A 16,827-nucleotide genomic window follows, 5' to 3' on the forward strand; every position below is an offset into this window, starting at 1 on the left:
AGTAAAATATTGGTCAAATTAAAGCTGTTTTTTTATTTATGTACAGATTTTTAATGTATTTATTTCGGCGTGAGTCATTTCTACGTCTCATGTTCACTACACCTGAATACGTCTTAGTCTAGGAATACAATTACAGGGTGTTTTATAATGCTGATAAAGATTATCTACCAGTAAGAGGTTTAGTTTAAGAAATTAATCTGGCTTAACTAGACTTATCATGGGAAAGTCACCTAAATTAGAGTGGCCCCCAGTAAGAGCTTTCCTTCATGATTAAAAAAGTGCCTGCTGGACTGACACAGCATTTCCACAAGGATAGTCTTTACAGCTGGTGGTTAAGGTGAGCACCTTCAGTTAATGAAGCCGTTTCTTCATGTAGCTGGCGCTACAGAAGTACAAAGTAAGCAAGTGGCAGCTAACTTCAAATGTAGTGTCTGAAACTGCTCAGCAAATTTCACCAAACACAAATTGTTACACATAAACCGCACAGTTTGGCACACGCTGTGTCTGCGAGCCGCAGCTGTTCCAGCTGTCTACAGTCGCCGTAGTAAAGAACTGGCAATGAGTCATTCACGTCACTGTGGAGGAATTAAATTCATCTTGCAAAAAAAATGCAGTTAGTCACACTTAATTCATGATTTAGCAAAGGGGGAAAGTCGCTTTTTGACACCATGTATATTTGGAAAGTTGTTTTTCACCTTAATAAATAAGATCATCTTCTAAAAACTGTAGTTTGTACTTACTTGGATGATCTTTGTCAATATTACAATTTGTTTGATAATCCTAAACCTTTTACATATGCAAAAATTAAAAAGATCTCAGGAAGGGGGATATTTTTCACTGCATGGTATATGTTTAAATGACATTTCCAACAAATGGTCATAGTTATGTAACAGGGCTCAAAATCATGCATAATGTGTCTGGGCGTGAATACGTGACAGTCTGTACAACAAGTTACGTTTTAACAGTGATCATGCAGAAAGGGAACACTTTCATTCGTGACAGATGAGCTGGAAACTGGCCAGCAGTCATTTTCACCAGGAAACTGGTGAAAATGATTGAACCAAGAGGGGGGTTGAGTGGGACAGACGTCAATTCCACGGGTGGCTGAGCTCATTGCTGCTGATCAACAGGATCAGGTTTCTTTATTGTGAATTGATGAGACCTCTGTTTGTCCCAGAGATGAGACTGATGACGTACAGCTACTTCTAAATGGGTTTTATGGAGCTGCTGTTAATGTGGAATTTCCCTACATAAGCAACTTTTTGAAGCCTGCTTCATGAAAATGAGTTATTTATTCATACACTCTCACACTTAAAAGCCACCCAGTATGACTACAGGTTTGTGATTGTTTAATGCTTCACTATTAAACAGTAAATTCTTTATTTTCAGATTTCCAACAGAAGGAACTCAAAAACATCAAAAACAAAACAAACAGAGGAAATAGAAAATAATGGCAGATGATTCAAAAATGTATTTGTGCAGCAAAGTCTCAACACTGACTAAACAGACCTTTATCTATTCGTTTAAAGCCTAAACCGATCATGAAAATCAAGATCTCTCTGATACATCCATTTAACCAAAGTCAGCCACAATTGTCCCACTGCCAAGCGTACTAACATTAGCAGCCTCAACGACTACCGACCAGTTGCTCTAACACCTGTTATAATGAAGTGCTTTGAGAAACTGGTCCGACGTCACATCATGTCCTGCTTGCCACCCACACTCGACCCGCTCCAGTTTGCATACAGAGCTAACAGATCAACTGAAGATGCCATTGCTACAACGCTCCACACCACCATCTCTCACCTGGAAGTGCAGGGCCGCTACGCCAGGCTGCTCTTTGTTGACTTTAGCTCTGCTTTCAACACGATACTCCCGGACAGACTAATAGTTAAACTGCTGGAAATCGGACTTCCTTCTACCACCTGCCGCTGGATCAGAGACTTCCTCTCAGACCGTGTACAGAGAGTTAGAGTGGGGCCTCATCTTTCCTCAGCCTCAACACCGGCTCTCCACAAGGCTGTGTACTGAGTCCCCTACTGTACACTCTGTACACACGACTGTGTTAGTTCCCACCCAGACAACGCAGTCAACAAGTTTGCAGATGATACCACTGTGGTGGGGCTCATCTCAGGGGGAGATGAGACGGCGTACAGAGCTGAAGTTCAGAGGCTGTCAGATTGGTGTGTCGATAACAACCTGGACCTTAATACCACCAAGACAAAAGAACTGGTAGTTGACTTCAGAAGGAGGAAGTCCGAGCTGCAGCCTGTCAGCATCAACGGGGAGTGCGTGGAAAGGGTCTCCAGTTTCAAGTTTCTGGGTGTGCACATAGACACAGACCTCCAATGGCGCTCTAACACCTCTGCGGTCTTAAAGAAGGCCCAACAGCGTCTCCACTTTCTGAGAATCCTCAGAAAAATGGACCTGAAGAAGGAGCTGCTGACCGTCTTCTACCGCTGCTCCACTGAAAGTGTGCTGACATATTGCATTGGTGTGTGGTTCTCCAGCTGCACCACAGCACACAGAAAGGCACTCCAGAGGGTCATCAATATGGCCCAAAAAAATCATTGGACATCCTCTTCCCTCCCTGAAGGACCTGTACAGCACTCGCTGTCTCAAGAGGGCACGCAGCATCCTACGGGACGGTACACACCCAGGACACCGGGTGTTTAAGCTGCTGCCGTCCGGCAGGAGGTTCAGGCTGCTGAGGTCCCGAACAAATAGACTCAAGGACAGCTTTTACAACAGGGCAATAGCCCTGATCAATGCAAATAGCTGACCTGATTGGCTACCTCCCTGGACTTTTTTAGGGGGGACGTAACAATGTTTAAAACAATAACAATAATAATATTTATATTTATAACAAGGTGCAATAATAACAGTGTGCAATACAAATACACTTATTCTTATTTTTTATTACTAAGTTATTATACTGTGTTGTTTGTGTTGTGTTGTGATGTGTCATATTGTGTCGTGTTGTGTTATATGTAGTGCCGACGTCGGACAGTTTTCCAATTTCATTGTACTACTGTACTATGTATGACTGTGCAATGACAATAAAGAGTTATCTTATAAAAAAAATACTATCGTGAAGGTGGCAATGCTAGAGGACTTTAAAGTTAAGTCCATGGTATGGTCTTTTAAAGCAAACAGAAGATATAAGAAGACATTGTGCAGTGAAATGTTTGTTCTTGTGAAAAATGCTGCCATAAAATGTTACTGGTGGACGTTTAAGTTCCTTGTTTTCACCCAGAAAATATACATATTCCATTTGCTTAAAATTAAGTCCTCATTTGGACCCTTAATAGTAAAAAAAAAAAAAGAAAAAAAGAAGAAGTTTTATTCTCACACTCTCTCTCTCTCACACACACACCATCTAATTTGGCTGAGACACAGGAAACAAAAAGTGCACAAAATGCATTTTTTTCCTGAAGCAGATTTTATCATAGGCTGCATACTAAAATTGGATGCTGGATGCCCCTTGTTGGATAGTAAACAAGTTTTAGTTTAGCTTAGCATTTTAGCCTTTGCAATCTTCGTGTTTTGAAAACTGACAGAAGGACTGAGTGGTGACTCACTAAGAAACCAAGTGAGACTGTATTCTCATACAGTGAAGTGCATACCTGCCTTTTTCCTTTGCGATGCTAATGGGACCGTAATTTCCTAAGTGAACATGATGTTGTATTTAATAAGATGTAACACCTGTGACAGAGCCACAGGTGTGAAAATGTTTACTGGGGCAAGCAGAACAAGCAGAAGAATTGCTTGCTGCTGGCTGTTATAGAGAATGCACATGTAAGACACTTTAAGCATCACATTTCAGACCTGAAAGCATCATCCATCTTTTGTATACAGTCTTTGGGTTTTGCCCCAGGACCTGATACAAGAAACTCTAAATGTAAATTTGGCCTGACGTTAGCATCCGCTCTTTTGGTGTGTAGTAAAGAAAATATGAGAGGGCTGCAGACCAGGAAATCAAACCGTTTCTGGAAGCTCCACAGAGCTGAAGACTGGAGTAGATTCTCAGTATGGTCAAGCTGATGAGCAGCCCTATCATTTTAACAGCTTCATTAGAAAGTGACTGATGATTATTCCAGTAAGGAGGACGATGATCATGATTATTAATGCCAAACCACGCCATACAGCCAGCTGTGGTACAGACAGAACATCTCCCACTGTGGTGGTGGTGGTGGTGAAGGCTCTACTGCCTGAACCGGCTACAGTTGGGTCTGTTTCTCCTCCCTCAGCACTCAAACACGCAGACTCAGCTCCACTGACCTGGGCCTGACTCTGATGTGAATCTAGAGGTTTGGGGAAGAGTTAGAGAGAGAGTATTTGAGATTAACCCAAAAAGTTCATGCGAGCCTCAAAGCAAGACTGTTTCTTATTACCAGTTCTTACCTGAGTGTTCCAGCTCAGCTGTTGCATTTTCCTTTGTGATGTGAACCCCTGCTCTCACAAGAGCCTGATCACAGACATCAAAGACACTTACTGATTGTACATTTTAGCTTCAAATAAGAAAGCTTTAAACTTAAAGCAACTGATGTAGCTACTTACATCTTCTGAAGCCTTTTTCCAATCAAGTTTGCACAAAAAAGTGACGTAAAATATCACCTGGAGTAAGAGGCAAATGACGAGTCCTGTCCAAAGTCCTGTCACGTATACAAAAAATGTTCCTAAACAAATCCTCTGAGACAGAGTAATACACACACACACAAGTTTGGTTTTACCTACGATCCCCATGTTTGCTGCGAACATCAGGGACACACCAATGGGGAAGCCAATGAAGTAGAATGCAACAAAATTACACAAAGCACCAATCAGCTGTTTCCCCACACCTCTAAGAACACCTGCAGCCACGCCCTGCAAGTATCAAACACTGGTCATGTGGATGTCTCACGTGCTTTGTGAATGGTTATTCTGCATGATTTCTCACCGCAATGGCATCACAGATGTGCATGAATCCAAATATAAGCATGACATCAGCAACCCTCTGAATGATGTCTCTATAAAGATATAGAAATAAGACCTTTAAAAGGGTTTTTAGAAATATATTTAAATTGTTAATCATGCTTTCAATGTAACATCTATCTCTAGTCTTCAAACCAATAAAAGGAACAAGTTCAACTGCAGCGGTCAAACTGCATTTGAACCTGACGTTGTTATTCCTCACTGCGGATTTTATTCAGCGTGCTTCAGCTGCTTGACTTAATTATTTAGTAAGACCATAACATTAAACATAATAAAAAGTGACAATATAGTTTATTATTAAGTGATAGTTTTCCTTCCTTGATTCCTTGAAACTGTCCAATCTTCATCTAAGGTCCAGTTATTCATGGTTGACCCCAGGTACTTAATGATAAAGGCAATTTGAAAAAAAACCAAAAATAGACAGTCTCGAGTGTTTATTGAATATACCGAGTAACCACTCACACTGCAGGCTCATAAAAGCAACTGATCTCTTTCATTTAGTAAATTGTTGAATCTCCCTTTGGAGCAAGAATCTCAAAACTAGTTACAGACATTTACTTGAACCACTTGTATGATTTGCACAATCGCAAGGATGGCTACTCTGTCAATTCTCCCAGTTTAGAAATAAATGTTATAATTAAACAGCCATTTTCGGGGAATGCCACAGGATTGACTTCAGTTTTATAGCTTTCAGCCATCATCTTGCCATCATCCTTACAATATTCAGCTCATGCTTCACCCCTGTCACATTCTCCTATAAATCTGCTTTTAATTAAGTTGGAATTGTTTAAAAGGCCTCTGGCCCCCCAGACAACAAGCCTCACTTTTTGCTGGGCTCTTGGGATAATTTTGGTTGGCTGGCCACTCCTGGAAAGGTTCACCACTGTGCCATGTTTTTGCCATTTATGTATAATTGAGTCCCACAGCTTCAGAAATGGCTTTATAGGTGATGGCCAGAGGGGCCGATGGCGCGATATGGCAGCTTTGCTTCTGTCAGTCTGCCCCAGGGCAGCTGTGGCTACAACTGTAGCTGCCTCCACCAGTGTGTGAATGTGAGAGTGAATGAATAGTGGCATTGTAAAGCGCTTTGGGTGCCTTGAAAAGCGCTATATAAATCCAATCCATTATTATTATTATAGCCTATTTCAGACTGAGAGATCTCAGTTGCTTTGTTTCTCATTTGTTCGTGAATTTCCTTAGATCGCGGCATGATATCTGCCACTTTCTCAGGCAGGTCATATTTAAGTGATCTCTTGATTGAGAGTAGGTGTGACAGTAATCGGGCCTGGGTGTTGCTAGAGAAATTAAACTCAGCTTTCCAAAGATGTGATACACCACAGTTAATTTATGCTATAACAGAAGAGGGCAATTAATTGTTCCACTTAGGGCCATGTAGGTTTGGATTTTTCCCCCTTAATAATAAACACCATCATTTAGAAACTGCATTTTGTGTTTGTGTTATCTTTGTCTACCATTTAAATTTGTTTGATGAGCTGAGATAATTAAGTGTGACAAATATACAAAAAAAAAATAGGAAATCAGGAAGGAGGCAAAAACTTTTTCACATCACTGTATTTGAAGTCTGGGTGCCTCACAGGATGAACACTAACTATAAACTGAGGGATTTGTTAAAGGGGCCTACCTGCTAAACATTAAACAGTCACAGATCACCGTTGTGCATCAACATGAAGACGATGACCACAGATAATGTATAATAGTCTGAATGGACTTGTGTAACATCACAGACTCAACTGGACATCCACGTGTCTGCAACAAAGTAAAACTGAGTGTGTGTGAGTGCACTCACTGCTCGGAGGTGAAAATGTAGCCAATGACATTTCTGGTAGAGATGATGAAAGCCCCAATCAAACAGGCAACTGCCACTGTGGTGCACAAATAAAGTAAAATGCACAGCGTGAGAGAACAGCTCACATGTAGAAATTTCAAAGAGAGAAGGTGAAGACGCGACCCGTGTTTTGCATACGTGTTGATAACACATGCAACCAGTCCTTTGCTTTCAATTATTTCTTTTTAAGATGACTCGTTTCTTACATGCACAGATGATAGAGACTTTGCACGATAGCACGGCCTGCTTTGGATTTCCTGCACCAAGAGCATTTCCAACTCTCACACTGGCAGCAACAGAGAATCCCAGTGGGCTCTGTGAAAAGATGTATTTACACAGTGATAATGTCAAGTATTGAATTTCATGAAAATAAATGATCTCATTAAAGTTAGTTTAAAGTTATGAGGGACATGGCACCACTACCACATTGGTATGATAAGTTCAAAAGTAGAGCTAGAAGCTCGTTTTCTTAGCACAAAGATTAGAAACAGACGAAAACAGCAAGAGATGCTAGAGCCAGTCTGATTTGTTGTAGTGTAAACTACAGCTTTTAGTGCAAGTGTATCTTGCACAAGCTCAAATAAAACTGCCATTAGGACGAAGGCAACACAAACACACACACGAAGAAACACACAAAGAAACCAAAGCAACTACTGCCAACGTCATTAGAAGAACAGAAGGAAACTGCCAATAAGGCTGGTAGTTTTCCTGGGCTGCAGCACTGCATTGCATATAATCCAACAATGTTCCCTTGGAGTGGTGAGCATTGATGAGCATGTGCTGCACAAACTGGAAGCAAACCATGCAGCAGGTGAACAGTCACTGATTTTACAATCCCACATTGATTGTCCTTTATTCATCAGGAATACAGAGTTGTATGGTGGTCATGCTTAAAGGGATCAAAGTCCTTCTTCTCAAGATTATACAAAGATTTTTTTGTTATAATATATATGTTCTTATGAAGGATTATTAAGATATTTTAAAGCATTTTTATAGCTAAGACTAATTTAAAAGGTTATTAAGGTTATTAATTTCACTGTTTCATGAAAACAATAGAAAATAAATGGATGGATGTAAAAGTCTCTTCAAAAATGGGAAAGGAAAAATGAAAAAAGTTACCATATAAGCTACAATGCAGAGTTGGTATGCTATGGACTGAGCTCCCAGCTCGACCTCACTTATCACACCAGCCAGGAATCCTCCGATTTCAAATATCCACCAGGACAAACAAATCATGAGCATACTGGGAATAGCCAGCTTGATGAAGAGACCCCACTCTTGCAGACAGTCAAGCGTCCAACCTGCAGGCAGAAGTTTGAAGAAAAAACAAACACAAACAAACACCATTAAAAGACGGCCATCTTTTTAAACATTCACTCGAAGATCACGCTGTGGTCAAGAAAACGGACCTCCCCATGTGGCTTTGTGTAGACCCTTCCAGCAGATGTAAGCATATAGGAACAAAGCCAGCAAATACTGTGACATGGCATTGGCTGCTGCAGATCCACTTCAGTAGTACCATGAGCAGAAGAAGTGACCAAAAACAGAAGCAGGCACTTATTAAGAAATATAAAGACACAGTATGAATGGAAAATATCAAGATTAAAACATGTACAAAGCGTCCACCAAATCAGTTAAATTAGACCGTCTTTAAATAATATTTCATAATTGTTTTGAGTTTTTTCTTCTCCTGCACATTTTTTATGATTTTATGGTTTTGCCAGATTAGATCAACTGGAAGGATTCTATACTGTAGGTATACCTGAGTAAAAGTCAGGGATCTATCAGAATCAATAGGTTTACAGTTTTAAGCACAGTTATATTTCACTGTCTTTGCTAATCTAAGAAATGTCCAGATGTGCCACTGGAACTATGTGGTGGACTCTCAGGTTCAAAATCTAAATCAGTAAATAATTGTTTTTTTGTTTTGGTTTTAAAGCTTTAACACACCATTTCCGTGAAACACTTAAAGACACATATCTGCACCCTTCTAATCACTTATCATTCAAAAATGATTTAAAAAAGCAAAAAAAAAAAACCAAACAACTCACGCAACACCCAGCTCCAGGGGATAGAGGAAGACGTAATTGATGACAACATTGAAGACATTTCCAATTGCTCCAGTTATAACCTGAGGCCACATAATTCCCTGTAATGAAGAGCAAAACTTTTTCCATTTAAACTTAACTTTGTTACATGTCATGAATGTCAAACATAGGGATGGGTACCGGTGTCCGGTGCCATGATGGCACCGGTTCTGACATAAACGGTAGTAACCAGACCGAAAAGCAGCGCTTATTTCGGTGCTTTTTTTTTTTCCTAAGCTGTGATACACTTTAGATTCTAGCCAATCATTTTACGTTTCCAAGGATAGTAGGCGGGTCCAGGTACGTACGTTCTTTTAGAGCAGAGCTACAGATTAAAATGCCCAGGGCGAAGTGGTCAAAAGTCTGGCTGTACTTCACAGCAAAATATGCAAACTCAGCAGCCTGCAACAAGTGCTTTAAGCTGATACTGTGATACTGTCAAAGGAGGTAACACCTCAAATCCGATGAAACACCTGGCGACGCATAGCGGGTTTTTTTTTAAAGCCGAGAAATGCGCCGTATTTGATAGCTTGCTGCGAGACCTCACACCGAGCACATCTACTGCGGGTGTGGTGCCTGATATCGGTCCCGGAGCCCTGCCAGTGTAGCAGAAATGATGAGGATGATGATGCAGCAGCAGCCGTTCTTCTCTGCGTGAGTAGCTTAATGTTGTTCGTGTGTAATTTACGTTGAGTAGGCTAACCACGTTATTACATTAATGCATGTAAGGTGAACTAGCAAACACCGTCGTAGTTACATGCAGCTGTCTTCTTGTTTGATGGCAGATACTCCCTTCACCCTGGCCAAAAAGGCTAAAATGACCAAAGAAAAAGTGGAAAACAGTTAAACATGAGAGATTTTTGGACAAAGTGTGTGTTTTTTCCATTGTTTAAGCACTGCTTCCAGCAAAGAGTGATACCATATATGCCCCATAGCTGCAGAAAAGGCTAACATTGTTATCTTTTTACAAAAAAACAGCTAAACATGAGAGGTTTTTGGACCAATTTTGTGTTCTCCATTCTTTAAGCACCGGTTCGAGCACCGTTTAATCACCGGCACCGTTTCAAAAGTACCGGTTTGGCACCGGTATCGGATAAAACCTGAACGATACCCATCCCTAGTCATACATGCCTTATGTTAGGATACTGGACCTGATTTTGTAGATACTTCCCAAGCAGTTGGTACATAAAAGCAGCCTGGAGATAGAAAACAGAACATTTTTGTCTTTCAACACATCTGTTGATTCTCGTATGATTGCCGATTGTAACTAATGTTTCTAAGAACTTTGTAAATTGTTACTGTGTAATGCGTTTAAAAACTTTAATTGGATGGCTATTAAAATTTTAAAACTGATACATACAATCAAGGAGGTGATATAAGATCAGTAAACTGCAACTTATGTTCTGTTTGACTAATATTGTTGACATATTTTATTTTACGTTTGTTTCATGTATGTCATGGGTTCAACAGTAAGGCAAATCTTGTGTGGATCGTTGAGACAGCTCATTTAAAAAATAGAGTTCCATTTTTATGGTTCACCTTAGGGATGCACCGATACTGGCATTGGGGCCGATACTGTAAAATGTGTGTGTACTCATACTCGTAAAAGTTAACCGATACCATGAACCGATATTAACTTATTTCATTAATCAGAGGGTGGATTGTCATTTTTGTTGTAGTTTTTTTAGATTGGCCACTAGGGGGACATCCCGCGCTAAACTGGCACAGGGTTAGACGAGTCAGACTGGCAGCTCCAGATAAAAAAGAGAAACTGGAGGCTGCTGTAGCTAGGCTAAACAAAATGTCAGCAGTGTGGAACAGCCAACTTTAACTCAGGTTTTGGAAAAGTGATGAAAAATGTCAAGAGAAAATCCACGGGCAGTTAAAATAACAGAGGCTCTGACTCATTTTATCGCTCTGGATGACCAGCCAATGCTGGTCGTGGAAAACATAGGATTGCACCGTCTTCTCAGCATACTCGAGCTGCGATATGAAATTCCCAGCCGCCCATACATCAGGGAGATAATGGTGCCAAAACTTTCTGAAGAGGTAAAGACAAGCAGTGTGTGCGCGATGTCAGTCCTTGGTTTAATGGCACAGTGGACTGATGATCCACGGGCAGATGGGGAGTTCGTTCGTCAATGCCAAATACTTTCGTTATTTAGTTTGTTTGTTTGTTTACAATATGGACACTCTGCAACAATTTAAAAGTTTTTTTTATTCTCAAACCTAATTTGTATTTATTTTATTCCAAACAGAAGTGTTTATTTATTATTCCGAAAGCTCGAGACAGTGCCAATAGTTCAGTGATATTTTGTTAAATTACAATGTGGAGACTCTGCAATAATTTAACAGAAGTGCTTATTTTTCACTTGAAATTTTTTTTGGTCATTTTTATTAAGATATTATTTATTATTGGCAGAGAATATAATAAAACCTGTCTTCCAATTCATTGCATTTGTGTGTGTGTGTGTGTGTGTGTGTGTGTGTGGTAGAAGTATCGGTTTTTGTACTCTGTATCGGCAAGTACTCAGATCCAAGTATCGGTATCGTATCGGTTTGAAAAAAATTGGTATCGTTGCATCCCTAGTTCACCTCCCTAAGGCCCGGTTCATTTTGGATGATTTCGCAAGTGTCCCTTATGAAACAGGAAGTGCTCAGAGTGGGTGTTCTCCCTTTTAGACATTCTCTGATTTTACTGATAGCTTCCACCATTAGCTTGTGCGTTCACACACGGGATCATGAGGGAAAACTGAATGCATCAAACTCACCGGGAGAGCAGGCATGAAGATTTTCACATACATCTGGGCGAGACTTCAGGCCAGAGAGACAAACACAATGTGTGAAAAAACTACATATATACAATGCAGGTACGAGTGCTCTTTGCCTACAAAACTGATTTGATTCTTTATGGCCTAAATTCAAAAAGGTGCTTGAAACATTTCTCAGACATTTTGACATGCAAGACCTGCAGAGATGCTGCAGATTTGTCAGCTGCACATTAATGTTGCAAATCTTTTGATCTACCACATCTGCTTTACTTCTACTGTAGTGCAGATTTTGACTTAAAGTATATATTGCGCATTTACAGATGATAATTATAAATTTGTCTAATTCTGCTCTAGCTGTTCCTGTTGAACTTACCTGGCGACCTCCGGACTCTGTTTGACTGCGAGTAAGAGAGGCTCAGTGTTGATGAGGACGGCCCAGCAGGGGAAACAGGCCAGCAGCAGAATCAGAACTCCCCTCTGGAGAATCACACCGACTCGCTTCAAGTTACCGCTCCCATACGTCTGCATGAAACATTCAGACAAAGACTTACCGATCACATGACAAAGTAACAGTTCAGGAAAACAAACTTGATACTACAATCTCCTTGTTAAGTTGTTTAAAAAACATAAGCCCCAACCTGAGATATCAGGGTATCACAAGTTGCTGATAAACCAGTGCCAACAGAAATACCACTGACGTTAACCACCTGCAAATGAATAGATACATTCATTTAAAAAAGCATGTGTTCAGAATCCAAATGAAGACTTACAGAAGGCAGCGGCAGAAACCAGCTGACGTACGCCTCAAGTGCGTCTCCTTACCGCAGCTGCTAGTGACACTCCTGCAAGCTCAGTTCTCCCCATGTGACCACAGAACACCATACTGACTGTACTGATCATGAAGACCATCAGCTGAGAAATGAGCTGGGAAAACAAAATCAAACGCATCATTATTATCCAGCAGATCATAAATAAATAAGGAAGAACTGTTTCATTAGAATTTTCATAAGTCAGAAATACCTCATGATATACTCGCTTCTAAACTTTCTTTTTTAACATCGTATATTTTTAAACGCACAGATCAGGCTTCTAGGAAGGCACCAGAAGTCAAATTCATCATTTAATACCGACGTAAGGACAAACCAAGATTATTTGAGCCGAGAATTTAATTTAGAACTGTTAAAATATTGTGACGTGAAATTTTCTTTCTGTGCTTCAATAAAGTACGCAAGCATGACTGTACAAATGTGTTTGTTTATGGTTAGTGTTTAAATGACCAAGTGTGTGTTTTAAAACGGTGTTACACACTTTACATATGAAAAATAACACGCTGATGCTGCTGGCCTGAAACTTGAAAAACTATCAATTTTCAGACTGATGTTTAAGTTTTCTTCTTTTTTACTTTCCTAACTTGTTCACAACAGGTCACCAAAGAGGGCAGATTTGTGTCTCTTTAGCCTGTTAGGCTTTTAGCCTGTAATGTGTAAACCACTACAATCAATAAACTGCATAAAAAGCAAAGAAATGTGTTCAGTGGATCTTTTCTTTATTGTCGCAATGCTTCGCTATGACCGTTCTTATACCATTTCCCGTTATATTGGAGATGGTACTAGGGCAGGGGTGGGCAATCTCAATCCACGAGGGCCGGTGTCCCTGCAGGTTTTAGATGCGTCCTTGAACCAACACAGCTGATTTAAATGGCTAAATTAGCTCCACAACATGTCCTGAAGTTCTCCAGAGGCCTGGTAACGAACTAATCATGTGATGCAGGTGTGTTGACCCAAGGTGAGATCTAAAACCTGCAGGGACACCGGCCCTCGTGGACTGAGATTGCCCACCGCTGTACTAGGGCTCGCTCTAAATAATTCTGCAGACCACCAGCTTGAAGTTGCCCTTCAAGGCACAGGTCCTATCCAGATCAGTGAAACATGGCCGGCTTGGAGCAGACACAAACTGTCCACCCTCACAGCCGCTGCTAATCAGGCACCCGATTGTCAGCATCTAGAGTACCAGAAACTCAAAACACGAGTCAATAGCAGAATAAGCTGTTAAGTTTTTGATGGGCACCACCCAGAAATGTGTCATAATTTAAGGGGAAATAAACAGGCGTGTGTATTTTTTTTATACCTTTTTGAATTCTATAATTTTCATCACTTTGTCTCTTATTGAGATATTTAACTTCGTTTAAACTATTTTGTTAAAGTTTCTATTTTTAGTGTTTTATCTTCTGTCGTGCAGGATCCTGGCACTTTCTGATAAACAGATTTAACACATTAATGATGATTTTTAATACAGCTATGTGGAATCTAAGCATTAAACAGTATGCAGCATATTGTAACTCAGGCCTGATTGTCAGAAGGCTGTAAAAGATTTAACATACAGTAAGCAAAAAAAAAAAAAAAAACCCTAAATAAAACTTTATGTTCGAGTGTTGACTTTTTATTTCATAACCAGATTGGAAAGCTCTTATTTGCGAGACTGTTACAGGAGTTGCACTCGGGTTAGAACTAGCTTAAAATGAAGCAAGTTTTAAAAATTTCATCTTTACTGTTGGGAATAAATAATTTTTCAGTGCCTCAATAATGCGTCTTACCACCGGTCCTGCCAGTTTAACAAGCTGTAGCAGCTCATTCCAGTACACCGGCGGGATCAAACAACGGGTGCTCTTACGGCAAGGAGAGCATCCTTCACCGGAGCTCTGAAGTTCATTCAAGTGTCCGTTCACTCCCCTTAAATAATCGGTAACCGGTTCTGGACCTTCCATGACCAGGAAACGAAACGCTCTAAACCGACTTGGATCCCAGACACCATTTACGACCTCGTCCCCTGCAGTCACGGACAAATGCAGGCACAGCAGATATCCCGCAGCTTGATCCACGCGGAGAAATCCACTGAAATCCCCTCGTGCTTCCACTGAAACGTGACGCGATATGTGACGTAAACGTCTAGGAAACGCTGTTGACGATAAACATGAGTGTGTTTTATTATAAAAACAAACAAAACAAAAACAAAAACGTCTTCACAACAACAGTGTGTGATTTATGCATTGGAGTTTATTTAAAAAAAAATACGGGCAGGCTTGTTGTGAGATTATTCCACATCGTCTTCCTCTGCTTACATTGCAGCCACGTCACGCTCACAAGCAGAATCACCAGACCAATGCCGAATATGGTCCTGAAGAATGTAAAAAAAAAAAAAAGGCTTCATACTGTAAAGACAGCTGTTCCATTTTTATGGAGATATCTGCAGACATTTATGGAGACAAAAAACAACAACAACAAACAAACAAACTGGGAAACTGCTGATTGACGTATGAGGGATTTTAATCGGAATACTATGAAAACAATTGTATCAAGGCTGATGGAAAAAGTGTGTGAATGTCAAACTCTTCAATTGGGCTATTATTGGATTTCACATCAGAGGCTATGCATTAGCAGACAGTAAGCGCTTTGGGGTCCTTAGGAACTAAGTAAAGCGCTATACAAACACAGGCCATTTAGCAAATGGCACTGCTCTTGCAGCTGGTACATAAGGGTAGCCTGCACAAATGACAGATGTAAGTTGAATGGTACAGGATGAGCAACATACATTATTTGGTCTTCATGGTAGGAGCAACCAAAACTCTGTTCGAAGTTAAGTTTCCTCTGTATTAAGTATCCAGACCAAAGCCCAGTTCCAAAGACGCTGGAACTCTGTGTAAAATATAAACAATATTTCACTTTATTCATATTTTATTCACAGAAAACTGTTTGAAAATTGTTTAAACTGAGACGTTTTACCATTTCATGATATATATCGGCTCATTTTGGAATTGACAACATGTTTGAGACATGTTTGGCAAGAATAAGTCCCCCCGAAAAGTTGGGACGGGACGCAAAACGCTGGAAAAGTAAGTGATACTAAACAAGTTAACTGGCAACATGACCGAGTGCACAAAAAGCAGCTTAGCTTAGCAGGAATAGAAAAGGACAGACTGTCATCAATATGAAAAGAATACTTCGGAAGCATTTCAGAGTAATTTCTTCAATTTAAATTCATGAAACCTGTGATTATGTCATCATCTATAATATAGATGAAATCTCTGTGCGCAAGGAACAAGACCGGAAATCAAATCAATAAATTAAGCAGTGTTTGGTTATTTTTGTCATTGTGATAAATTGGGTTAAGACAACATATGATCTGATGACTACAACAGTAGATGTGGTCTTTTCAATCATGTCACAGGATCTCTATCAGCAGGTTTGTAGACTTGTTAAACTTCTGTTTATTTGGGCTGAAAAAATCTCAGGGAAATCTCAAGAAACGCAGCAGCTTGTTTAGTTTCTGCTCATGCCTTCGTGCCTGAGGCGCTGACACAGTATCAGGTGGCACTGCCGCCCTCTAGCGCTAAAACTGTTTAATGCCACCAGCTGTGTCGCTGCTGACCGCAAAGCCTGAAAAATGTGATGTGACAGAGAAAACCCGAAATGACAGAATTAAGCGTCTGCAGGGTGAAATCTCTCAGTACTTCCTTTTGGAAAACCTTTAGATTTTTAGTCACATGATTTTATTATGTCTTTTGCCTTTCAATTATATTGTACACCAGTTTAAAAAAAGAGGTTAGGACAACATGTAATCATCACAGTAATGTCAGTCAAACCACTGTGGATCCATTTTTACCTGCTGTGGTGAAAAGTATTTTTTTCAGATTTGCTTTTGTTTTTTTTTAAGTGTCTTTGTAGCTTGAGATGGTGTATTCAGCTAGCCCAGCTCAGTACCCAGCACAGCGTCAGAGATAAGCCATCACATGGCTGTAGAGGGCGTCAGTCCAGCAGCAGGCCCAGCATCTACTCCTCTGTTCAAGAAGGAAGAGGAAGATGATTACGAGGGTCCCACAGAATGACCTCCAGTGAGAACCCACGTGCATGTATTTGGTGAAAATGTTAGAAACAGAATCTGTGAAATATCTCTTGGGAAATATAATTGCCCTTGTTGCGCTCTGAAAGTAGTTATAAAACTTATATTTTTCTGAATTGTTGGGAAAATCTTTAAAGACTACTCTTATTAAATAGTGTTTTGTTTTTGAACACATTTCTAGTTAATTTTTGTAGTTTACTGGCTCCAGGAGGTCAGAGTTCAGATGTGTGATGTCATCAGTAAGCGCAGAAAA

At 40.2% G+C, this 16,827-nt stretch overlaps 1 protein-coding gene across 1 annotated transcript; it reads right to left on the minus strand.

The window, feature by feature from the left end:
• Positions 1–27: 27 nt before the first annotated feature.
• Positions 28–16,613, minus strand: LOC146516239 (multidrug and toxin extrusion protein 1-like). The gene is made up of 16 exons (XM_085163409.1): positions 14,272–16,613; positions 12,501–12,602; positions 12,317–12,385; positions 12,052–12,200; positions 11,679–11,721; positions 10,059–10,103; positions 8,872–8,969; positions 8,230–8,327; positions 7,940–8,121; positions 7,027–7,135; positions 6,782–6,857; positions 4,940–5,009; positions 4,734–4,866; positions 4,561–4,655; positions 4,405–4,468; positions 28–4,304 (listed from the first exon to the last, which is right to left on the minus strand). Exons 1-16 carry the CDS (start codon positions 14,440–14,442, stop codon positions 4,057–4,059), a joined length of 1,752 nt encoding a protein of 583 aa, XP_085019535.1. The 5' UTR covers positions 14,443–16,613; the 3' UTR covers positions 28–4,056.
• Positions 16,614–16,827: the final 214 nt, after the last annotated feature.

The sequence above is a fragment of the Neolamprologus multifasciatus genome, chromosome 6 (genome assembly GCF_963576455.1).
Source record: "Neolamprologus multifasciatus chromosome 6, fNeoMul1.2, whole genome shotgun sequence".
NCBI lineage: Eukaryota > Metazoa > Chordata > Actinopteri > Cichliformes > Cichlidae > Neolamprologus > Neolamprologus multifasciatus.